Raw genomic sequence first — 25700 nt, forward strand, 5'->3', positions numbered from 1 at the left:
CTGTTCCTCTAGCCTCAACATCCTTCTGATTTTGTTTTTGAGTGTTTGTCTGTGTTGTGTTAATGTTTCATCACACTTGATGGATCTATCTCCAGTCTCTTCTCCCCACTTATATTCTTAGATCGTGAACCCCGGAGGGACAAAAACCATGGCTAATTTCCATCTTTGCATTCTTTCCCTGTGCTTAGTAAAAGTACTCTGCACACAGTATGTGCTCAATAAATACTATTAGTACTACTATTCTTTTTCCTCTGTCGGGGATATGCTTAGGATTAATAAAGGTCACCCATTGTTCCTATAACACTATATTAGAGGCAGCAAAAGATATAGTCTCTGTCATTAAGGCAATTACAAATTAACCAACTAATGACCCTCAAGAATAATGAAGAATCAGCATCCTGTCCTTACCAGGCTTGGAGACTTCAGCCTGAAAAATGATATATGCTCACATTACAAATGGGTATGTATATATACACACAGAAAGATATTGTCGAAAAGTAAACATTTTAGGAAGAGAAAGTAAAACAAAAGGCTGGCTTCCAAGCACAGTAGCTGCTCAAGCTGCCAAACCTCAAATGAGCTGGGTATGTTCCCATCCCTCTTGCCTCTCGGGATCTGAATTCTACTCTGCAATTTTCACATCAGCTGAACCTTCACATTTTCAAAAATCTTCAATTCTAGAACACATCCGGAACCACTTCTAATGTAGCCGCATTACACACGATAAAACACCATGCACCTTTATATGTAGAAAGAGTGTGCTGTCATTTGTTTTTGAACACTATGCGACTTTTGATGGGATCCTGTCAATCTGTGGGCTATAGCTGAAAAGAACAATGCATGAACAGTATGATGCACTGTGGCTCATTTTAAATGCTTGCTTTAAGTAAAATCAAATGATTACCCAGCAACACTTCTTTTAAAAGAACTGGTATTTCTTAAGCACTTACTATGTGCCAGGCACTGTACTTACCTCTGGGGTAGATACAAGATAATCAGGTTGGAAAGAGACCCTGTCCTACATAATGCTCACAATCTTTATCCCCAATTTGCAGGTGAGATAACTCAGGCACAGAGAAGTTCAGTAATTTGCCCTAAGTCACACTGCAGACAAGTGGCGGAGCTGCAATTAGAACCAAAGTCATTTTGATTCCCAGGCCCGTGCTCTTTCTACTAGACCATGCTGCTTCTCACACTTATCAGTTATAGAATTTCAAAGGAAAGAAGTTACAGTGTTATCATTGTTCATCATAAACTGAACTTTAAGCTAGTGCAGCCTAAAGTAAATTAGTGCATTATGGTACTAAGCTAGTATAGTAAACTTTAAGCACTTGGTAAAGATCTTTGCAAAGAGTAAGTGCTCAATAAATATGATTGAATGAATGAAAACTACTCAATAAGTTCCCAGAGCCAAGGTAATGAGCTACAGAGGAGAATTCATATTGAATAATAAATAATAATAATGATAAAAATAATAACTGTGGCATTTGTTAAGTGCTTACTATGTACCAAATGCTGAACTAAGCTTGGGAGTGGAAACAAGATAATCAGGCCAAACACAGTCCCTGTCCTCATTGGTGCTCACATTCTATGGGGAAGAGAGAACAGTTTATTTGATACCCATTGTACAGCTGAGGAAACTGAGGCACAGAGAAGTGAAGTAACTCCCCCAGGGTTACACAGCACCCACCTTCAGCCCCGTCAAAGAGTACACCTGGTAACTACAGCCTCGCCTCCCTATTCACTCTTGGACTCTCACCATCATAGCCGAGCAAACTGCCTTCCCTCTCCACAGTCCAGTATCCCTGCCCCGAGCACATCCTATGTACATCGGGCTACGGTGATACAAGTCACTGCCATGCCCTGTTGGGTCTGCCTACCGCCAGCCAGCCAGCCACTCTATCTCTCTGGCAATCTGCACCTCTGCTCCTCCTTGGCACTAAGGACACCCCATAAGGTCCTGCTTTTCACCCCTCTGGCAAGACAGAGAAAAGCATCTGCAACAGAAGGGGTCCATAAAACCTTGGGAAGGCTGGAGCCTGCAGCAGCAGTTGCTTGTGTGACTCCGGGGGTGTCTTGGGCTCTGAGACACGAGGAGCTTGAAATTTCGCTCTGTAAGCCATAGCACCCTATTCATTTTCATTTTTTTCTGCATATAATGTGTATCCACCCAGACCTTTTTATGCTTTTTCATTGTTCCTGATGTGCCTGTCCTCAGTTCCCTCTCCCCCATTTGTATTAATAGACTGTCAGCCCCTCAAGGGACAGGATCCATATCTAATTTCTGCCTGTGCACTCTTTTTCAAAGCTTAGTACAGTGCTCTACAAACAGTGAAAGATTGATAAATAGTACTAATACTGCTACAATTAGAGGCAGGTGGTGGAGCAGGAATTAGAAACCAGATTCCTTATAACGGGTTCTTTATTTTCCACAATCTTCTTGAATATCCTCTGGTGTAACAGCAGACACTATTTCTATTCCAATCAAATTTGTTGAACACTTACTGTGTGCAGAGTGCTGAACTCAGCACTTGGAGAGTACATCACAGAGTTGGTAGATACATTCAACTGTTTTCAGATCCACTTCCCCCATCCACTTGTCACTGAAGCAGTGGTAGACTAATGGGACCCAAGGGAATTTTGTGATAACCAGGTTTTCTGCAAAAATGCAGTTACCACACAGGAGAACTGCCTTTACAGCTGTCTTTGATATTTTTCCCTGAACTTTTCCTACATCTCATGCACCAGGTCATGTGGTTTTATTGTATTGATTCTACAGCTGTACTATGATTCAGGGAAAGCTTAGTTGGCTATTTTCTTCAGTGTGCCCGGAAGGATCCTAGCTAGAATCTTGTTTGCAATGGAAACCAGTGTGATAACTCATTTGTCACTTTTCTTCCTGAAGTTGGTAATTTTCAGTATCTGAAGTTCTGTGAATTCTAGTGTTCCACAAGAGGAGTTCATGAATACATCTTAGCATTAATTCTATTCCTTGCATGCCCATATCTGCCAAAAAAGTCATCATATCAATTTAGCTATGGGAGTGATTTCCTCATAATTTGGAGCTAAAGTCTGTCATTTGAATCTTGGCTAATTCTGCTAATGTGTTCTACCCAAAACACCTGGAGAAACACCTGTTATGGAAGAAATGACTATACTCATTTTTAATCACCATTCACTACCTAATCCTGTGAGTTAGATCGATTTTACTAGCACTTTTTAGAGCAGATAAAATGTGGTTAAGTGATGTGACTAAAGCAACACAGTAATCCAAATCTAGAGCCCATAAATTTCCAATGCTTCTGGTTCCTCTGAATCATACTTCTCTCCTTCAAATTGATGTTCCCAATTGAGCTACTATACTATCATGTGAAATAGTTTCCCCAACTTTTTTTGGCAAAATTTTTCTTCTTAGACGATTTTCCTTCTGGTACTGACCCACTCAACATACTTACTCAACATACTTTTTTTGTGATGAAAAAATGACCTCAGCTTTGACTCAACACACCGCACATCTTCCTTCCCATCATGGACCAAAATGATCATCTCAATACCCAGGCAAGAAAATACATGTAGATTTGTCCTCTGGGAACTTACAAGCTACGCTGTGAGCAAAGAGGCTCTCTACAGCTGCATTTTTCCAAACAGAATCTCATTTTACATTTGCTTATAAAGCTTTCAGTGAAATGTTTGTAGGTCTGGCATATGGCCATTTCCAAATTATTGCCAAACACTTACATGGTTTATTGATGCTACAAACTAGGTTATTGTTCATTCAAGCCACGATGTCAAAAACGGGTGTTTACAGAGAGCTGTCAGTTTGAAAATGGAAGGGTTTAGCCATGGCAATCAAGAATGGGGTGGGCAGATCATCATTTTCCAGAGTCTACTTCTGACCCAGACATAACATTTAGAGGTTTACATTAAACTTCTCAGACATGCAACTCTGAGCCCAGCATGGTAATCTGGCTGGTAGACCATGTGATTTTAGGTAATCTCTTTTAACCTAGTTCAGGCTCCACATCCATGATACTTATCCTCAGCACAGGAACTCACTAAGAAGTCAGAAAGAAATAGCAGGCAATTACATCACACCTAAAAATGCCTTGGAGACTTTCACTGTTCTTTCTTAATGCAATTACTACACACAACACAAACCTTAGCCAGAACCTAGTCAAAAGATTCTCTTTCCAAGCTCCAAGTCATTTTAAAGTATTAATAATTGGTTCAACGTCTTGCCTGGCCCCAAAGCCATTCAATCAATCAATCGTATTTGTTGAGGCTTTACTATGGTCAGCACACTGTTCTTTCGAAAACTCAACTCCAAACCTTGGGCATTGGAAAGCCTATTTTTTTCCATGAGCATCTCATCCCATAAAAGAGAACTGGATTTTACTTTTCCTCACATGTTTATAGTTTTCACTATTAAACTGTAGACATCACCTCCCAGGTGGGGAATTCCTGGGCAATTAGTGCCCATGGTAGCTTCAAGTACTCTGCTCTTCTAAGTAGTCATTAGCTATTGGAAAGTGTCTTCCATTTGATCTTTATTGTCCCAGAGAAAGAGTGTAGGGAGAAAGGTGTAAACAGGCTTAATCTCTTGTGAATGTCCCCCAAACATCCCAGCAAACCCACACACAAACAAGAGAAAAAAAGCTCTTGGTTGACCAACCTTATTATGAAGACTTCTTTCTGAAAGGCAACTCTGTGGAGTGGATACAAAAACATGCACTTGCCAATTTACATCCCTCCCAGACCTTCATGCACACACCATTAAAATGCTCCAAATAATAGTTTAAGCAGAAGTTCAAATCTTTCAGGCACATAGTAGACTTAACGAATTTTCAAATTTAAGCATGTTTACTTTCAAAGACCCATCACAGGGTTGGATAAAGTCTATGTCTATGGCCAAGTCTGAGGGAAATTGGTGAGCTCTATATCTAGCTTTTATTCAAAATAAAAAAAAAGGAAACAAATGGGAAAGAAAGTTCACAACTCACTTAATGTGAAATAGAAAAATGAATTCTGTTTCCTGCATTCTGAATAAAACTATGTGGAATGGGTTGTTTAGCATTTAACACATTTCCATGTCACACTGGAAAAATAAAAGCAATCATTTTGAACGGCAGCCGAATCAACAATGAGTGTGACTGAAAAAAAGAAATGAACGAGACTGAAAACCACATGTCATATTTTATTATAACAAAGAGTTCACCATTAAACTGGGGTGTAGTTTTAACCAAAAAACATATTGTTATTTTCTTTTTAATGAAGTCACAGATGGGTATTTTCATATGTCTAGAAAGGCTTTATGGGTCGGCGGGCTATGCAAAAAATGCAAACTTGGGGGATATGACTTCAAACTGGCTCAGTCAGGCACTCTGTCCTGAAGGTATCTATCATTTTGACCAAAGTCTCGGGTCTCACTTTTATGAAATGACTGAATAGCCATGTCTGGGGTTTGGAGGTGTACATTAATGGCCCTGGATTCAATCATTCATTTATTCATTCAATCATATTTGAGTGCTTACTGTGTGCAGAGTTCTGTACCAATGAATGAACTGGTAGTGGGACTTGTAGTTTCAATAGTTAGACTAGTAAGCAAGCATGCAGCATGAGACTGTAAGCTCACTGTGGGCAGGGAATGTGACTGTTTATTGTTGTATTCTCCCAAGTACTTGGTACAGAACTCTGCACACAGTAAGCGCTCAATAAATACTACTGAATGAATGAATGAATGGAAGGCCTCCCAGAGAAGGTGAGCCCTTAGTAGGGCTTTGAAGAGGGGAAGAGAGTTAGTTTGGCAGATGTGGGGAGGGAGGACATTCCAGGTCAGCGATAGGACATGGGCCAGGGATCGACGGCGGGACAGGCGTGAATGAATGACTGTGAGGAGGTTAGCGTCAGAGGGGCAGAGTGTATGGGATGGGCTGTAGAAGGAGAGAAGGGAGGTGAGGTAGGAGAGGGAAAAGTGATGGAGTTAGGTTGAGCAGTTCTCCCAGAGTATAGACTGCCCTACTCCTACAGACACTGAGAGATAAATGGATGATGTCCCTACCTGCCATCCAGAGTTTGGCATAAAATGGAAATTTTGAGCATCTGACTTTTTTTTTTCTATTACAGATGATTTCCATTACATAAAACTTTAAGGGAGTGATTGCTTGCTGTTTTTGGCTACCATGTTGCCATGGGGGAAAAATTACCGACTACAAGCAGCTGACTAATCTTGGCACTGTTCTGTTGGTGGGAGGAGTCTTATAAAAATATTATATACCTTTCAAGTATTTATATTGCATTTCATATTGAGGGACTCATAACAAAATCATTTTAGACATAACAATAATAAAACCTTGCTATGGGAGAGTCAAAGCATTTCACACATTTTCACTCTGGTTGACCAACTTGATGATTCATTCATTCATTCAATAGCATTTATTGAGTGCTGTGTGCAGAACTCTGTGTGCAGATCACTGTACTAAGCACTTGGAAAGTACAATTCGGAAAAACAGATAGACAATCCCTACCCAACAACGGGCTCTTAGAAGGGGGAGACAGACAACAAAACAAGTAGACAGGCATCACTACCAACAAAATAGATAAATAGAACCATAGATAAATGTACATGGGGCTCAGAGTCTTATTCCCATTGTTACAGATGAGGTAACAGGCACAGAGAAGGGAAGTGACTTGCACAAGGTCACACAGCAGAGGAGTGGCAAAATCAGGATTAGAACCCATGTCCTTCTGACTCCCAGGGCCGTACATGCTGCTTCCCAGTTTGTAAGTCATTTGTGAGGATGAATAGGACATTTGGAGAGGATGACCTGCTTTTTATGCCACTGAGGGACACTGCTCTCCTAAGAATTGATGCCTTATCATGTCAGGAGAGTTTGCATACGCTAATGAAGCTTAGAGCTATGCCATATATGGTTACCCATAATGGAAAGATCTAAACTGAAGCATCAGATTAAGTTGATTCACTTATGCTGGAAAGCAGTGGCATAGGAAAGAGTCAAAGTGAAGTATCTAGATGGTGCAGGCCTAAGCCCTACTTTTCATTTTATTGCATTTTGACACAAGAAAATTATGTAAATGTAAAAATATCTTCAATAAGGTATTACTGTGAGTCAACACCTTGGATTCTTTCAGTGAAAGAACTGCATCACTGTCCGCAAATTTTTTTTTAAGATGAAGAAAACAGACATGGAAAGTGACGGTAAGGTAATTTTCAGAGATGTTTTAAAATCATACAGTAAGCATGGCCAAAGTCATTGTTAAACGTGGCAGTTACTGATTTCTCACCTTATTATATGATCCTGGAATATGTCCTGCTAACCCCAGCAAGACCACATGCCAAAGAGGAAATGTATTGCAATATATAAAAATCCTGTCAAAGAGAGCAAATTTCCTTGCCATTTTTTAAAAATCTATTTCCCTCTGCCCTCAATCCACTTACTCCTTCTCTCAGTCCTAGTTGCCTTAATTCGTCCTAGACACTGGAATGTGGTCCAATTATTTCTTCCATGGTGACAATGAAAATATTAAGTCTACTGAGTTGATAGCTGATGGTATAGCTCGGGGACAGTTCAGGAATTCTTCCCCAGGATAAACTAGTCCAGCATGCTAATGAGAAAAGCTGATCTGAAGGAACTAATCAAAGCCAATCCAAGCTTTATAAATCTTGATTTTAATTCTTGCTGTATGAAAACAAATACAAAGAAGTTTCATGAAAGTCATCATGTACTGGAATCCTGAAGAAGAGATAAGAAATAGAGCAGTCCTTTCCCATCTTTGACAGCCCCTAATAATGTGTGTACAATCAAATATCATTTGAAGAAGTTCTCATTAGAGTTGCCACTGTCAAATTATGTATTTTGCACCATTCTGTTTTGTGCCTTTGCATGCCATTTGCTCTAATGTAGAACTGAGAGCAACCAGAGATCAAGAGAATTAATCGTCAAGGTGAGTAAAATCAACCAATTACAGAATATGAAAATTTGCTTCACTTCAAGACACAAACAGCCTAAGAATCAAACAAATTAGGTGTAGTGAATTAACTCTAAATACCATCTTTCCTATAGTGAAATGTTAAACTAGATTCAGATGTGGTTGCCCAACCTCATTCACTCCCAGGTCCGAATTTTTGGAAGTCAGTTAGTCAATCCCATTTATTGAGCACTTACTGGGTGCAGACCACAGTACTAAGTACTTGGGAGAGTATAATATAACGATTAACAGACACATTCACTACCCACAAAAACTTAGTCTAAATGGGGGGAGACAGACGTTAATATAAATTCCAGACATATATATATAAGTGTTATGGGGCTAGGAGGATGGGATGAATAAAGGGAGAAAGTCAGGGCAATGCCCCAGGGAGTTGAAGAAAGCTCAGGCCTTGGGGCTCACCTTGTGAAGCCCCTTATATGACCCGCGATATCAGATGATGTCATATGTAAAGTGGCACTAGGCCAATCTATGCACCACTGGGCGGTGACATCACATGCAGCAGGACTTGGCCCACCACACCACAACATACCTATCCACCCAGATTGTAACTCTAGGGATGGAATGTGGGGGTGGGAGCAACAAGAGCATGTCTAGCGTCAGGGGGAGTAGGAAGCAACAGCAAGAGCTGGAAGGTGGACCTGGAAATATTCACGATAGCGGCACCACATGCAGCAGGACTAAAGCATGACTGCATTATAGTGGAACATAAAAATGGGGGAGTGGGGCTTCTTAATCCCAGCAGACTCTCTAGAGTCTGACTCCCAGGGCCTTGGGTTCAAAAACCCTGCACTACTCTGGCTTTGATCGTTACCCAGCTTTCTCACCCCCTTCAGATTCAAAAAATACTTTTCTAGGTTGCCTCGTCCACCCTACACCTAGCTGCCATCATATTCAAAGTGTCTTCACCATTCTCAATAATTCATATTTATTTAGTACTTATTGTGCCACATCATTGTACTAAACCCTCGCAAGAATCGATAGGCAAATTCCCTGCTCATGAGGTGCTTACAGTCTAGAGGGGGAAACAGACATAAATATAAATAAATTATAGATATGTACATATGTGCTGGGGGGGAGGTGAATGGAGTTTGCAAATCCAAGTGCAAAGGTGACACAGATGGGAGGGGGAGTTAAGAAAATGAGGGCTTGGTTGGGGAAGGCCTTGGAGGAAATGTGGTTTTATAAAGGTTTCAAGGTGGCAGGCAGAGGCAGGATGAGGGCAAGAGGTCGGCAACGAGATAAATGAGAGTGAGGTACAGTGAGTAGGTTGGCGTAAGTGTAGGAGCTGGGTTGTAGAAGGAAATCACAGAGGTAAGGTAGAATAAGGGACAAGGTGATTGAGTGTTTCAGTGTCAATGGTAATGTGTTTATGTTTGATGTGGAGGGGGAGGGGGAGGGGCAACCATTGGAGGTTCTTGAGGAGTGGGGGAACAGACTCAATGGTTTTGTAGAAAAATGATCTGTGCGGCCAAGTGAAGTATGGACTATGCCATACTTTTTGTGCTCAGTTTTCTAGATGACCCCTCCATATTAACTTTATTCATTTTCAGGGCCAAATTCCTACCGTTGAGTGGATACTTTTTCAATTCTATTTTCTTCTTCTTGGCTGCTGTCCATTAAGTAGTTAGCTTCCCACTAATTGACAAGTGACTGAATGTGACACCACAAAATAGATTCTTCCAAGAACCCTCTTCAAGGAGATAACTAATGGCCTGTGAGAAGTTTCACAGAAACAGAGAGACAGAGATTTGGAAAAAGTTTTTACAAGGACATTTTTCTTCAGGGGAGGAAACAACATATGACGAGGTGACAATCTGGCTGCTTTATAGATATGATAGCTGGAGTCCAGCTGGAGCTTCTCCTAGAGCATTTTCCATTCTGGATGATTTTCCCCACTAATGTTTAATTAAATAGACCTACAAGAACAGTGAGGAGGTCTCCACCCTGAACAATTAGGCACAAGATGTTTCCAAGGGTCTGAAGACCCTGGATTTGGGTGGAAAATCCTCTTTACTGCAGCTAAACATTTTATAGATTAAAAAGCCACCTTCCAAATGAAGATGAAGAAATGAGGGCACAGCCCTGACTCAGACTCAGTTCTTGCCAAAATAGTAGTATTCTTGTAAAGAAGTGTCCATAAATTAGAAAATAATAATAATAGTATTAGTATTTTTTGAGCACTCACTAGATGCAATGCACTGTACTAAGTACATGGGAAGTACGAAACAAAGAAGCAGCATGGGCTGGTGGATAGAGCATGGGCCTGGGAGTCAGAAGGACCTGAATTCTAATCCCATCTCTGACACTTGTCTGCTGTGTGAATTCAGACAAGTTGCTTCACTTCTCTGTACCTCAGTTACCTCTTCTGAAAAATGGGGATTCAGACTTTGAGCTCTATGTGGGACATGGACTGTGTCCAACACGATTAGCTTGTATCTATCCCAGCATTTAGTACAGTGCCTGGCACATAATAAGAGTTTAAAAATTCCATTTTTTAAAAAAAGACATGACATTTCCTGCTCAGGGGAAGCTTAAACTCTAAAAGAGAGGCATGAAAGCATTTATAGTGTAGTCAAAATAAATAATTTAATATTTAATTGAATAAATTTATAGATGATAGTGCTGAGGATGGATTCACAACTTTTTCAGTGCTTAGAGATAACTGATAGGTTTAGAATAATATTATTATTATTATGTTATTTAAGTGCTTACTATGGGCCAAGCACTTCTAAGTGTTGGGGTAGATACAAGGTAATCAGGTTGTCCCATGTGGGGCTCACAGTCTTGATCCCCATTTTACAGATGAGGTCACTGAGGCATAGAGAAGTTAATTGACTTGCCCGAGGTCACACAGCGGACAAATGTCACAGTAGAACCCACGTCCTCTGACTCTCAAGCCAGGACTCTTGCCACTAAGCCATGCTGCTTCTCTAGGAATCAGTTGGGAAGATCTTGTTGGAAAAGATAGATTATTAGGAGGATTTTAAATGTGGGGAGAGCTGTGGCTTCTTGGGTTTGGATAGGTAGCGTCTTCCAAGTGTGGAGGGCATGGGCTAGAGGACAGGGGTGGGAGCATCCAGAGTGAAGTAAAAACAACAAATTAACATTGGAGGAATGAACAGAGCAAGCTGTAGAATAGTGGGTGAAGAGGACAGAGAGGTAGAGTGAGGCAAATGGGAGAATATTCTTAAAACTGATTGTGAGGAGTTTGATGTAGAGGGTCATAGAAAGCCAATGATGGGTTTTGAAGGGGAGAGACGCTGGCTGAGTGGCCCTTCAAGAAGATGATGTGTGCAGAGTCCTGTGGATAGTTTTGAGAGGGAAGGGAATGGAGTCAGAGAATGACTAGCAAGAAAGCCGAAATAATACCCAGCTGTTTGAGTGGAGAGGAAGAGATAGATCTGGGAGATATTGTTTATGAAGATCTAGCAGGACTTAGAAAAAATGAGCCTTTTCAAACTGACCCTCTGTGTATCATTCTTAATCAGGTAAGAAGGTTAGGCTGGAAGGTCACCCTCACATGGTGTTAAAGAGATGAGAGGAGGTTCCAAATAGGGGTTCCCTTATGTGACTGAAACACACAGTCACAATCAAGTTAAGTACGGAGTACTGAACGTATACTTAAAGAAAACCAGATGTTTAAGATGTGGTTCCATATAACACTACTCCCTTGCTTGCCTCCCAGTACCTCTGCCAAGAAGCTGGGTGGTTTTTTTTTTTTGGCCTTAACTGGAGATTTAAAAAATAATAATAATGCTGAGAATGTTGCTGTACTTTCTTGAAGCTGATGATGTGTGGCCAAGACATTCATTTTCATGGCTTCTCCAGGGGAAAGTTGAAAAGCTTTATTTTATGGAGGCAGTTGGATGAGGAAATGTGCTAGTGGAAATTTGTTTCCCAAAGTCATTTTGATAAATGAACTATCAATTCATTGACCTCATTTAGTATTTGAGATGATTTTCAACTCGAGCCCCAAAGTTGGAGTTATGGGGGTAGGGGAAGGAGACATCCATTGCCTAAAGCCCAACATGGGAAGGAAGGGGGTTCACTTAACCAGCACCACCACCTCTTCAACACTTCGGGATGCATAAATAAGAAACTCGTCTCCCCTACAAGTGAGACCTCTGGAAACATGTGATTCCATTCTTTTAATACAGCATTCAAAGAGATGCATAACAACTCCACTTTTACCCAGTTTTACATTTAATTGTTGACAGCAAAACTCACAGGGGCTTTCCTGCAGCCACTTAGCACCCTGGCAAGCTGACTGACTGGGAAACACAAAGGCTGCCAGCATCTGTACTAGCTTGGCCAGAGGAGAAATTGGGATGAGGGCAAAGGGAGACTACTCTCTCCTCAGCTCCTGAGAATGTTTATGTTGTAAACAAAGGAATTAAATGATTAATTTTACATGGCTCTATCCAATTAAAAAATGTGTGTGCATGTCTTAGTAGCTGTCAGATGACTAACATGGTTGCTGAAGGAATACATTTCACAGGGCAGAAGAATAAGCCAACTCCGAGCTCATAGCTTGGTCAGGAACCTATGCTTTGCATTATCATTTCCTATTATGTTTCTATGAGATTCCACAATCTGGCCCTGCTTTTGATCCAGTGGAAAGAACACTGGTCTGGGAATGTGGAGACCTGGGTTCTAATCTCAGTTCTGCTCATAGCTGGCTAATGTGGGCAAAGACCAGAAAGGGACTTGCAGTGTGATGCAAACCTGTCCATTTTCTAGTTTGTTATACTCTGTGCTCTAGCAGAAACATGATGGGCAGGGGGGACAAGGGAGTGTCAGTGGTGACTATCTGTGGTGACTATCCGGAGTTGTCTTGGACAGGGATTGGTGTCTGGTGTCTCTACTGTACTCTCCCAAGTACTTACTGCAATGCTCTGCACACAGCAATCAATAAATTCAATATGAAAGTCAGGGGAAGTAGCATAGCCTAGTGGATGAAACTTGGGCCTGGAAGCCAGGGGACCTGGGTTCTTATTCAGACTCTGCCACTTTCCTGCTGTGTAACCTTGGAAAAGTCACTTATCTGGGCCTCAGTTTCTTCAACTGCAAAAATGGGATTCAATACCTGTTCTCTCTCTTGACTGTTAGCTGCATGTAGGACAGGGACTGTATCTGTCATGATTAACTTGTATCTACCCCAGAGTTTAGCAAGATGCTTGACACATAGTAAGCACTTAACAAATAACATAAAGTCCCTAGCAGTAAAATCCAATCTTCTGTTCAGATTTCAGTCTTGAAGGCTCATCTCTCATCCTGACAGGAGACTCCATCATCAATCAGTGGTATTTTATTGAGCATTTTTTGTGCAGAGCACTCAAGTGAGTGGGAGAGAACAGAGTCATTAGAAAACATCTACCAATATGCCTACCATTTCTGTTATATTGTACTCTCCTAAGTACCTAATACAGTGTTCTGCACTTAGGAAGTTCTCAATAAATATGATTGATTGACCCACTGCTCACTCATCCTGAGATCCCTGACAGGGCTACTAACTGTAGTCCTAAAATCAAGTAGGAAGTTTCTCTGACCTTCAACCCCAGTATTGCCCTCCAGGGGAAGTTGGAGGCTATTCTCCACTCTCCTGGTGTCTCCACGGCTTTCAGGTCTTGAGGACATATCTTCCCCTGGAAAGAAGTGGCCAAAGCAAGTGGCTAGGTCAGAAGTCACCATCTATTTTCAGCCTTGTTCCCCTCCCTTCCCACTTACCCACTTCTCTTAAGGATGAGATCAAAGAATTCCTTCCCTCCTCCAGAATGTCAGTTGGGGGTCAAGGAGAAGGGAAATTCTTTCTCCAGTCAGTATGATCTGCCCATCACCATGATGCACTGTAAATTACCCCCCAACCCCAAACTGGCCCCTCAGCAATCTGCAGTAGAGTTCTGCATTAATAGAAAACTAGTCATGTAAGCACGCCTGAGGGGTTTGAAATCTGAGCCCTCTCAGAATTCTACATTGTAAAATACGGTTCTCAGTTCAGTGGTCAAATTGCTCATGCTGCTTTAACTAGAAAGCAGAATGAGAACTAGCTTTACTGTACCCCAATAAGCACAAAACAGAGAAAAATTAAAAATTAGTATCTTGAGGCACAATAGAGTATCAAAAAGGGAAAGATAGCTTTCAATTTCATTTGATGAAAAATTGTACAGATCAAGTGATGGAGAAAAAGGCTAAGTGAAGCACTGATCTGGGATGAAGCTGACCTGTGGATAAATTTTCTGGAAAAATATGTTAATGAGCATAGTAGTGAGTGACGAAGATGAAGTGTTCAAATTGTGCAAGGAAGGGGCTCTGGTGAAGTAATGTGGTTGCTGGGAAAGAGAAAAAGGTTTTCTAGAGGGTAAGGTAAACAAAGGTGGGGATGCCAGTGAGGAGAAAGTTTCCATCTTCAAGATGGTAGAAGACAAAATCTTGAATAGGTGCTTTTTCAGTAGAAATGGAGAGGGTTGGCCAATGGACATAGCTTTAAGACATTAAACATTCATCCCTGTGATTGACATGCCATAAAAAAAATCAGGAAGGAAAAGGCTAATCATAAAATGTTTTCATTTTGATTTTGGCAAAAAATGCATTTTAAAAAAAAACTGACATTGCAAATTCTAATTTCTAAACCAAGTGGCAAAAATCATCACCGTTAAGTGAAACACAAAGAAATCTTAGCAGTCAGGAGCACTTGTACTTCATTTTGAAAGTGACTGTTACTTTAAAATCATGTACTCTCCCTGGAACCTTAACTGCCAGGTTTCAGCCCACAAGGTTTCTTGCAGCCAGGGTAAGAAGCCACTGAAAATGAGAGTTCAGAACTAGGAATGCTGAGAGAAACAGTTTCCAGTGTGGAGGAAGAAGGAAGGCTGCTGAGAAAAATGACATTTCCTCTCGGTCCTTGGGAATACCATTATGCAAAGCTGGATCACCCACATACAGTTATGTGAATTCAGTCCTCCAGCAACAGGAATTTGCTGCCATGGGAAAATCAGATGCAAATCAGCTCTTGAGTTAAGGTAGTCTCCCTTCTCCAAGCAAATGTAAAACTTTGTTTTAAAGGTCGCAAAGAACACAGAGCCAACATAGGCAGTGAGGTCGAGTGTCTATCAAGACATACAGTCAAGTGAACCTTATTCTTTATCATGATCTCTGAGTAGTATAGTGAACTAAATTGTCTTAGGACAAAGCTACTGCTTTGCAGCCATGTAAACTTTCAGACCATTAGGGTAATAACTTAATAAATAGCACCTTAATTCAGATCAGAAGAATATCATCAACTGTCAGCTGTATGACCTTGGGCAAGTCACTTAACTTCTCTGTGCCTTAGTTACCACATCTGTAAAATGGGGATGAAGACTGTGAGCCCTACGTGGGACAACCTGATTACTCTGTATCTACCCCAGCGCTTAGAACAGTGCTTGGTGCATAGTAAGCGCTTAACAAATACCAATATTATTATTAAGGTGTAGTTCATGCAATGGCAGAACTATCAACAGCATTTAATGGCTGCATATTCATTCATTCATTCATTCAACTATTTATTGAGAGCTTACTTTGTGCAGAGCACTTTAATAAGCACTCAATATTTTATAACAATAGACAGACACATTCCCTGCCCACAAGGAGCTTACTGAGAGCACTGTGCTATGTCCATGGAGAAAATATGAGAAAAAAAGCAGTCAAACAGCTATTTGAAGCAAAACAAGCAATGCATTACCAATATTTTGCAGACTCTTAGCATTCTGACCAAACTGGGTTGTTGGTTTGGTTTTTTTTAGTGCTATGTGCCAACTAATGTGCTAAATTCTGGGGAAGGTTCAGTACAATCAGACCATGTGCTGGTGCCAGAATTAGAACCCAGGTTTCCTGACTCCCCATCCATTAGCCACACTGCTTCTCTAAAAATAGTTATATAGGAAGTAGTTCTACAGTGGATTGGTGTATTTTGTGCTGTGTGAAATCCTTCAAGGTGATCTGAATAATGAGTGGCTTATAGCACTTTCTGATCAGCTATCTTCACAGTCTAAATGATTAGGTCTTTGATCTGGCCAGGAAGTGGAACTGGGGAAGGAGGCAAGATTTTGAGTAAAGTTTGTGGGGAAAAGGGACTGCAGGTGTGTGTATCAGGGGATTCCGACTATCCACCCGGGACGCTTGAGCATTTCTTCCACTGTTCCCGCTTCTCAGGATGGCTTGTGCTGCCCAAGGTCCAACTCTCCCCACTCTATCAGCCTGGTCTCTGAGTGGCAGCTGGAGCAGAGAAAGCAGGAAAGTACCTGAAGCACCCAGTCAGACACCAGACCCTTTCAACCCAGCTCCAGGGTGGGCAGAGGAGAAAAAACAAGGCGGCTTGTGTTTATTTTCTTTTTCTTTTTTAAAAAAAAAAATCCCTCAGGGCCAGAAGTGGTGTGAGGCAAGGATGATCTCTGGACCAGGGAGCGCTGTGGGCAGTGCCCAACTCAGTGGGGCCACACCTGTGCCTCCATCACAGGAGCACTAAGTGCTTGGGAGTCAGGTGCCAGCGTGGTGTCAGATTGCATCATATGACTGGCAGAAGGAGGTGGTGCCATGTTAGACAGTAGTTCAAACCCTCTACTATGGGTTGGTAGACTAGAAAGGATGCCCATTCAAATCTGTAGTCCCATCAAACGCTTCTTAGGCTATCGCACCCCTGCCATGGGCCCAGCCAGAGTTATGCACACTTTGGTCTTTCCCAGACCCGATCTCTGGGACCTGGAGTCTCCAGGCCACGGAGAGGCCAACAGCAGTAATAAGAGCTGACTCATAGACAGTACTCTGGAAAAACCAACAGCCAAATCTCCTAAAATGACTCCAACTAAGAATTCTTCAAAGTGCTCCTTTAAATCTCCTCAACTTCATCTAATATTTTATGAGTCCAGTTTTTTTAATGTATATATAATAAGATGATTTATATATGCATTTTGTATATTGAGATAATACAGAGAGCACACTGCAGTAGTGTACTCCAGTTCTCATTAGAAATTTTTAAATTTTTACGTGATTTTTATATATTATAGCTCTTTTCAATCGAATTTATATTTATGTGGCTATACTCTATAGCTGATTGTGATCTCAAGCAAGTCAATTAATTAATCTATGCTTCACTTTCCTCATGTGTAAAATGGGGATTCAATACCTGTTCTCCCTCCCCCTTAGACTATAAGCCCTATGTCCAGGGACCGAGTCTGATTTGATTATCTTGTAGCTACCCCAGCACTTAGTACAGTGTTTGGCACTTAGGAAACACTTAATACCTTATCATTTGATGTGGGTAATTTTAGTAAAAAATAGGACATCTAGCCTTGTTTCCGGAACTAATCTTCCCTTTACAACATCATTCCTATAAGAAAACTGCTCTTAACTTGCAGCATTTTGATTTAAGTTACAGTTTTTGGAAGCTAGTATCATATAAGCTCCTTGTGAACCAGGAATGTGTTATATTGTACTCCACCGAGAGCTTAGTATAGGCCTCTGCACAGAGTAAATACTCAACAAATACCACTGATTGATTAATCCATTCATACCAGGATTTCCTATTTTTCAGAGAGGAAGTGACTGAAACATAAGGTCTTAATAAAGGGCTCTCCATCCAAGACACACTCAATCAATACTGTTGACATTGTTGATAAGGGCTGGGTAGGTGAATACATGTTCTCTACTCATCTTATTCATTGCTTAATTTAGGGAAAATCAGAGAAATAATTCCCAGAAAAAGAAACTTCAAGTGGGTTTTATTCCTAAAAAAAGACAGCATGCTAATGCTTTACAATTCACACTTTAGACAGATTAGTATAACCTTTAGAAATACATGCTAAACTACAGTTTCTTTGCTGCGGTTGTTTTTTTTCTAAGGCTGGGGGTGAGGGACAGAAACCCAAGCCTAACTTTGCTTATTGAACCATGTAACAAGGTCCCTTAGATGCTAGAGAAAATGTAGAAGAAAAATCTGGACAGAAAACCCTTGCCAGATTCATACAGTTATTTTTCCTTTCTCTCCTTTCACCAAATCTCATAGGACTCAGTGCTCGTGATATTCCAAATATCCAGCACTTACATTTCAAGAGCTAAGAGAGTGAAAACAGGACCTAGGCACGTTTGATATACTTCAAAAAACATATCCTTTCTTCTTCTGGAAGAGGAAGTTTATTTTCAGTGAGATTTAGGATTATAAATCAGGACTCCTGTTTCAAAAAGAGATGAGGTTTAGTGCAAGAGAAAAACAATTCCTAAATTTCCCCTTTTGCAATTTTGATCTTTTTGGATTTTTGTCTTTAAATATACATGTTGAAAAAACAATACTCAAATCCTAAATATACCAGCCCAGAGAGCTTTAAAGGAAGACCTACTAAATCAGATACTTGTTAAAGGGACTTTCAAAGCATTCTGTTTTTGACACTATTTAGAAGAATCCCTTGGTGGATTGAATGGGAGTGACTGGCATTACAATTGCTCCTTTTGCTGATAGAACTTCAGAGCCAAGGAGAGAGTTTTTTGTTTTGCTTTTTAAATGATATTTGTTAGGTTCTTACTATGTCCTGGGCACTGTTCTAAGAACTGGGGTTGATACAAGCTAATAAGTTTGTACACAGTCCATGTCCCATGAGGAACTCACAGTCTTAATCCCCATTTTATAGATGAGGTACCTGAGCCACATAGAAATGAATTGACTTGCCCAAGGTCACAGAGCAAACATGTGTCAGAGCTGGGATTGGAATCTAGGTCCTGACTCCTAGGCCTATTCTCTTTCCACTACGCCACACTGCTTCAGTCAGGAATTTGGACTGGGGAGAAGGGAGTGACTAAAGACTAGCTGTGCTTTAGGTCATTCCCACAGGGCCATGATGGATTCAGTGTTGCTCTTTGGGAGGCCCAAAGGAAGGGATGAAACTCTATTGGCCTCCAAGTGCAGGCTAACCAGGCCTTGGTGAATTTGGCATTTATCTCTGTACTTTGAGACTGTCAGAGAATGAGGAAGACAATGGGTAACTTGGGTGGGGGAGGGGGGATTATTTAATATCATGCTTTGCTTAGTGAAATGCAACCTTCTGGAAAACAGACACAATCAAGAAATCACAGGCCCAGGCTAAGTTTGTATTGAGAAGGAAGGGACAAAACTGTACCATTACAAGAATGTGATGACACTAGAAATATTGAACAGGTTCAATTCCTAAAGGAAATCAATGTATTACAAACAGCAGAGTCCATTTCCACAACCCAAATAAGATGAGTACATTCACTTGCAATCTCCCTGCTCCCCACTTTCTCCTGGCTTGATATCCCAGTTAGATGTACATCCCAGGATGCTAGTGTTCAAATCCAGCCTCCCATTCAGACATGTGGGGAGAAACTGGGATTTGGAAACTGTGACCTAACCTCCGGGGTAACTTGAGTTCATTCTGAACATAGGGGACTGAGTGTCTGGCAGCTGAAAGAGTGAGTGAAGGAAGCAGAAGGCAGAAAAAAATAGAGTGGAAAAACGATTAGATTACACTTTAAAAGGAGAATGAACTAACCCATTGATCTACTTTTACCAAATCTAGAGACCTCATTTTAGAATTCCTCCATAACTTTCTTATTTTCATGAACTCCCACCAGGCCATGCTTGGTCTTTGCATCCAACAGACTGGCTCTATCACTTAAGCTTAGTGGGCTTGAACTGCATATCATCCGGCCATCATCTTTGGAAAGGAAGCTCATCACCGGGTCTATCATTTATTTAGAGAATAAGTTTCAGTGCGCTTACTAGCAAGCTCTCAACGCGCTAAAAAAAACACACAGAATGGAAGGTACTCAGGTTAGAGACAATCTGAGAAAATGATTAGTTATGATACCTGTTAAGTACTTTCTATGTGCCAAGTATTGTATTAAAATCTGGGGAAGATACAAGATAATCAGGTTGAACACAGGCCCTAATGCACGTGGTGCTCACAGAAGAAATAGGGGTAGGATTTATTCCCTATCTTACAGATGAGGAAACTGAGGTACAGAGAAATTAATTTAACTATCCTCAGTCATACAGCAGACAAGTGGCAGAGCCAGGATTAGAACCTAGGTCCTCTGACGCTCAGACTTGTGGTCTTCCACTAGGCCACACTGTTTCCCAACAAAGCGATGAATGCGGAAAGATAGCTGGGAGGAGCAGAGTGTGTAGATTTTTTACCCTATTGGCATGAGAGCAATAGCTACAGCACCAGCTTTGATGATAGCCCATGCCAGGCAAGAAGTTGAGCTATGGGTTGGTTAGGGCTAGGCTACGCTCCACTGTAGTATATCCAAAATGCCTGGTCTCTGGGTAGAAGCAGAATTTCCTGTGCAGGAGAACGTTCCTTGTATTAATTACCTCCATCAACCAGTGGGCACTTTATTCAATCAGATATCCGATGGTCAAGCACGGACACAACAGCTTATTACAGGCTGATTCATTTACAGGCCAACTGTACACTGAACTAATTTTTGACCTCTGAAGAAGGTTGCAGGGAGAGGTAAATTCTTGGTCAGTTAGCATCTTAAGCATACACGCAAGTGTGTACTACTATTTGCTGAAAGAAGGGTGGCCAGTTTGATCCCTCTCTCCTACATGCATGCGAACACTGTACACATCCCCTTCCCATTGGGAAAAGCTGGATTTATTACTGTATGCCTGGGCAGTCTCCAGTGCATATCCAGGAGGCCCAAAGTCTGTGATTATGAAGTGAGCAAGTCATTTCTGGATCTTTTGCTTATTAATTTCCTCATCTGCAAAAAGGAAGCCCCTGAAAACTGATGACAGACTTTCCAAGCATGAGCTCACAAAGCAAGTTAGATGCATGAGGGGAAAAGCATCCAGATCCTGTGTTCAATTAGAACTGTCAGGTGTTGCAAGAACCAAAACACCACTTAGTTGGAACAATGTGCAATTCTGCAACGTGGGAATGAGGAGTCAATGAATTGCTGGAATGCTAGAAGCAGCCACATGCTGAGGGGCTGGAGGCGACAAAAGGGGGGAAGCTTTAAAGCAACTCTGAAAAAAATCAGAGCCACTGTAGCTGAATGTCTTTCCCCAAACACACAAACCACCCCAGTGAGGCCTGTGCTCTCAATCTGCACAAAGTAGAAGGAACATATTTTTTCAAATCCAGACTAGAAGACAGATTCAACAGTTGGCGGCTGTTATTTTAACCCTGGGCATAAACACGGTGCCCTAGTCTTCAAAATGAAACACTGCTAGAAATAGAATGTTAGAAAAAGTTTAGAGCCAAAAATAAAGAAGAAATGTAATCTGAAGGCAGGAGCAATAAGGTCAGAGAGAAATAACTGATCACTTACTTGGGTTCCTTCAAGCATAATTGTAGGTGATGTTGCTCTTTCACCACACCATCCCACTTCTTTTTTCCCAGAGGTTTGTGAACCCCTGCAGAATGGAAGGGGGTAGGAAAGGGAAAGCATATTGTGCTTTGTTAACCCACCCTGGTGGATGCAAGTTCTCCAGCTTGGGAAACTTGGGACTATTAGGTGGCAATAGTAGCAGAAACAGAAGCACTGCAAACAGATGCACAGGGGAACAGAGAGCATCCATATCATTAAAATAACTGACAGTTGGCTAGCTCTGATTTCCTCAGTCTCCAGCTGCTTGTCTCTTTACCTCTCTGTGCAGTAGAAAATCTAAGGGACCTTTAGTAATGAAATGGGAAATGCAAGGCTGGGGGGAAAAAAAAAGAGTTCTGCACACAGTGAGTGCTTAATAAATTTGATTGACTGACTCTGACTCCTTGTAGGCAGGGAATATATCTACCAAATCTGTTGTAGGACAGCACTAGGCATACTGTAAGCAGCGTGGCTCAGTGGAAAGAGCCTGGGTCTCGGAATCAGAGGTTAGGGTTCGACTCCCGGCTCTTCCAGTTGTCAGCTGTGTGACTGTGGGCAAGTCACTTCACTTCTCTGTGCCTCAGTTACCTCATCTATAAAATGGGGATTAACTGTGAGCCTCATGTGGGACAACCTGATTACCGTGTATCTGCCGCAGTGCTTAGAAGAGTGTTCTGCACATAGTAAACACTTAACAAATACCAACATTATTATTAATAAATACCATCGTTCAAATTTGCTCAGAGAACGGTTCATCTCAACTTGGCCAGTACGACAGCCGGAGATGCTAAGATTGATCCATCAGCTGATTCCACGGACCCCACTCTGCCTAGCCTGACATTCCTTAGGCTCTGATGAGTATTCTCTGCCTCAAATAATCTTTAAAAACTATCCTTCCCTGAACCACTTTACTCTGAGACTGGGACGACAAGAAGAAGGGTTTGGTAAGGAGTCATTTCTTTCTCTTTAAATTAATGTTAAAAAATTAGAGCAAGTGCCAGATACTGGAATAGTCTCACATCTCACAGGACAAAAACAACACCTTATTTATATACTGGTAGATATTGCTTACCTTGAGATCTAATAGAAGAGAGCTCATGAGTCCATAAAGATCAAACAGACATGTGAGGCTTAAGGAGTGGGATTTTTGCTTTACTGCAAAAAAGATGTTGCTGGCTATCTGTGAGCTCCTCTGGTTTATAGCAGAAATGGACATGGTACATGAAGGCGGGGGAAGTGGGAATTGCCTACATGATCAGAGTTATCTCTTTGAATAATTAGTCATTTTAATTGGAGGAAAGTCAAATGGGTGCATAGTGTTTACTTGGTTCCATGGCAACTGTTACAATTAGTTGCTTGGTTTAAAAAGCCTGGAAATGACTGAAAGGTGAAATTTCTGTGACCTTTGCTGTTAATGCAGCATGTAATGTTCTGAAGCTAGCTGACAATCCTTCATTGGGAATGAGTCAAAGCCTTTGTGGGCCTCCTCTCCACTGGATCTTTGGGAACAAAAGTTTATTACAAATGTTGTGGTCCCTTAATTTCCATAATGGCACCTCAATTTACCACTAAAGAGGTCCTATTTTCTTAACAACTTTCCCAGATTTTCTCACTTCCTCAAATTGCTATGTTTTTCCTTACCCAAGTTCTGCCATCTGGGGATGTACAAAATCTTCCTTTGCCAAATACAATTGTAACAAATAGATTATAACATAAATCCAACTATAACACATTCTCCATTGCTCTCCCAGTTCTAAGCCAATGTAATGTTCATTTACTGTTCAAAAAAAAGGCTGTATTTTTCTGTTAATCTCCATGCAAAGAGTTAATGACCATTTTATTTCTAAGAAAACCTATCTCTGATTAATTGCATCTAGACTTTAGTTTCAAAATTAACAAAATCTAAAGAAAGGCAAAACAAGCGCTATCCATTAAAGTGCCTCAACTCTGATGTTCCAGCATGAGCTTATGGATGCAAGAGGTGACCAGATAATCTAATTCTTAAATTTAAAAGGGAAAAGGTTGACAGTGACAGAGCATTTTGGATTAAATGGGCACCAGTCCAGGAAGAACTCAACAAAGACCTGCTGGTAGCTTCAAGAAGATGACTGAACAACTGTGGGATGCAATTGCTGCATCCAGGGTGTATCAGATCTTAGAGATGAACAGCAACCGGTTGAGTTACCACCATTAAGAGCTAAATCCTCAAACTTCACTAAACATCCTGTGGCCTGTCCAGTGTAGGAATTTCTACCTCAAGCTTCTCTACTACTTCAAACTTCTTCAAATTCCAGCCTGTTGGTGCAGGTTCAATTTTCACACTTTCCCCAGCCCACATTCACTTCATGTGCTTCCTTGTATTAAGTCCACAATACAGTGTTTGTTTTAAGTTCTCCAAAATCCACCATCAAAACAGCTCAATATCTCACAGAGGCTCCAAAATGTCTTGAAATAGAAAGGAGCAGAAGGAATTAAATGGATGGACACAAAGGCCGTGGAGATCCTATTTTTACCTTAGGAAAAACAGGGGTAATGGAAGTTCCAGGAAATAATTCAATAAAATACATGGGCAGAGTACACATTTCTTTTTTTTCTTGCAAACGATCACTCATCTCTGCTGGGTATGATTCTGGAAGTGGGACCCAAAAATTAGGCAGGGATTTGTGGAGATCATGAGACAGCATTTCCTAGTAGAAACAAACACACTCTAGGATGACATGGTCATTTTAGAGGAGGAGTACACATCATTTTGGTTTGTTCTGCTGCATTGTTTATTGCAGTCAAATTTTATCCAGATGTTTACCCTGAAAATTCAGAAATTAATATAATCAAAAATGCTTACAATACTTTTGAAATAGATTATTCTAGCAACAATACATAGCAACTTCACCCAGAATGGCTTTTTGACCTCTTGAACTCTGTTAAACAGTTTTTTTCCTTCAAAATAACTAGAAAAATAGCTTGACTCAAATATATTGTAGTTGTGAAATTGGAAGTCAAATCAATCATTGGCATTTAGTGAGTACCTTCTCATGCTTGGGAGAGTACAAATGTAGCAAGACACCATGTTCCCAGTTAGATTGTAAGCTCTTTGAAGCCAGGGGTGCAGGCAAAAAGCAAAAAAATAAATAGCTATAAAAGGACTTCAGGAAGAAACAGCTGAAAATAACTGAATATACAAATAAAAATATACATATGCATACAAATGCAAATGAAAGAATTAAAGTACACAAATACAGAGGCTGTGATTTGGGCAGAAAGGCCTGAGATGTTGTGAACCGAATGTAAGGGAAAGTTTCCCAGAAGAAGTGAGTTTTTCTTGAAGGGCTATCTTTGGGTAGGTAGAGTTGAAATCTGGTGGATTTGGGTGTAGGAGAGAAAGGGAAGAAGTTCCACAGTAGAAGAGAATGAGAAAGGGGTTAGAGATGGGAGAGTTGGGAGAAGGGTGCAGTTAGAAGCTGAGCTTGCGAAGAGCAAGACTATTCATATATTAATTTCTCTTCATCGCTTAAGTGCAAAAGAGGTGTAGACATGCCTAAACTATCTTCCCATATCCCATCTACCACAAGAGAAAAATATGCACGAGGGGACTTGCCACACCATCTTCTATTATAAATAATGAAAATCATAAATACAGGGGAAAAAGGGTTGGGAATATTGAAAAGGGGGATGGATGAGTTGGAAACAAAAAAAAATAGTTAAAAATTTTTAAAAGGAATGTTTGTGGTTGTTAGATTTGTTATTTTTATAATGTCAGCTTTACAGGTTTAACTTTGAATGGTGATTTACACATTAACAAGTGCATTAACCAGAGATATTTCTTATGTTAAATGTATTTCATACTGTTCTGGGGAATTCTGGGTAGGGATCTATTCTCTCTTATCACCTGAATGTCTGTTACAACACACCTACATCTTTGCTGGGGGTAAGGGAGGAGCTGAGGCAGGACTTCCTTATTATCGATTTCATCCACTCTGACTGCATTTTGGTCAGGTTTCTTTCTTGGTTCAATCCTACATGTCAGGCAGGATTGGCTTCCAACCATTTTATAAGGTGAAGCAATTTTCCTATTAAATCTGAAACAATTAAGGGCAATCATTCTCAATTTTGAGATTTTTATGTGTTTTGGCAAAAGTTCTCAGGATTTCCAGGCTAAGGGCACCCTGCTGACTGGAATTCTGACAAGAAAGAAAATCTATTTTATCAAACAAATGGAGCCTCAATATTCCCTAAAGTCATCCTGGTCCTTTCAAACCAATTCCAGTCAGTTCCTAAATCCTAAAGTAGACTGGATCCTAATTAAATCCTAATTGTAGACTGGA

At 40.8% G+C, this 25700-nt stretch overlaps 1 protein-coding gene across 4 annotated transcripts in view; it reads right to left on the minus strand.

The window, feature by feature from the left end:
* P3H2 (prolyl 3-hydroxylase 2) overlaps window positions 1-25700 on the minus strand; it is a 145429-nt gene that overhangs the window by 69950 nt on the left and 49779 nt on the right. For 2 of the 4 annotated variants that reach the window (XM_029069839.2, XM_029069840.2), the window contains exon 2: window positions 13560-13655. The exons of the other annotated variants lie outside the window; for them this stretch is intronic. In XM_029069839.2, the coding sequence (XP_028925672.1) occupies window positions 13560-13655 (96 nt within the window). The remainder of the gene's footprint in view (window positions 1-13559; window positions 13656-25700) is intronic. 4 annotated transcript variants of the gene reach the window in all.

The sequence above is a fragment of the Ornithorhynchus anatinus genome, chromosome 7 (assembly GCF_004115215.2).
Source record: "Ornithorhynchus anatinus isolate Pmale09 chromosome 7, mOrnAna1.pri.v4, whole genome shotgun sequence".
Classification (NCBI taxonomy): domain Eukaryota; kingdom Metazoa; phylum Chordata; class Mammalia; order Monotremata; family Ornithorhynchidae; genus Ornithorhynchus; species Ornithorhynchus anatinus.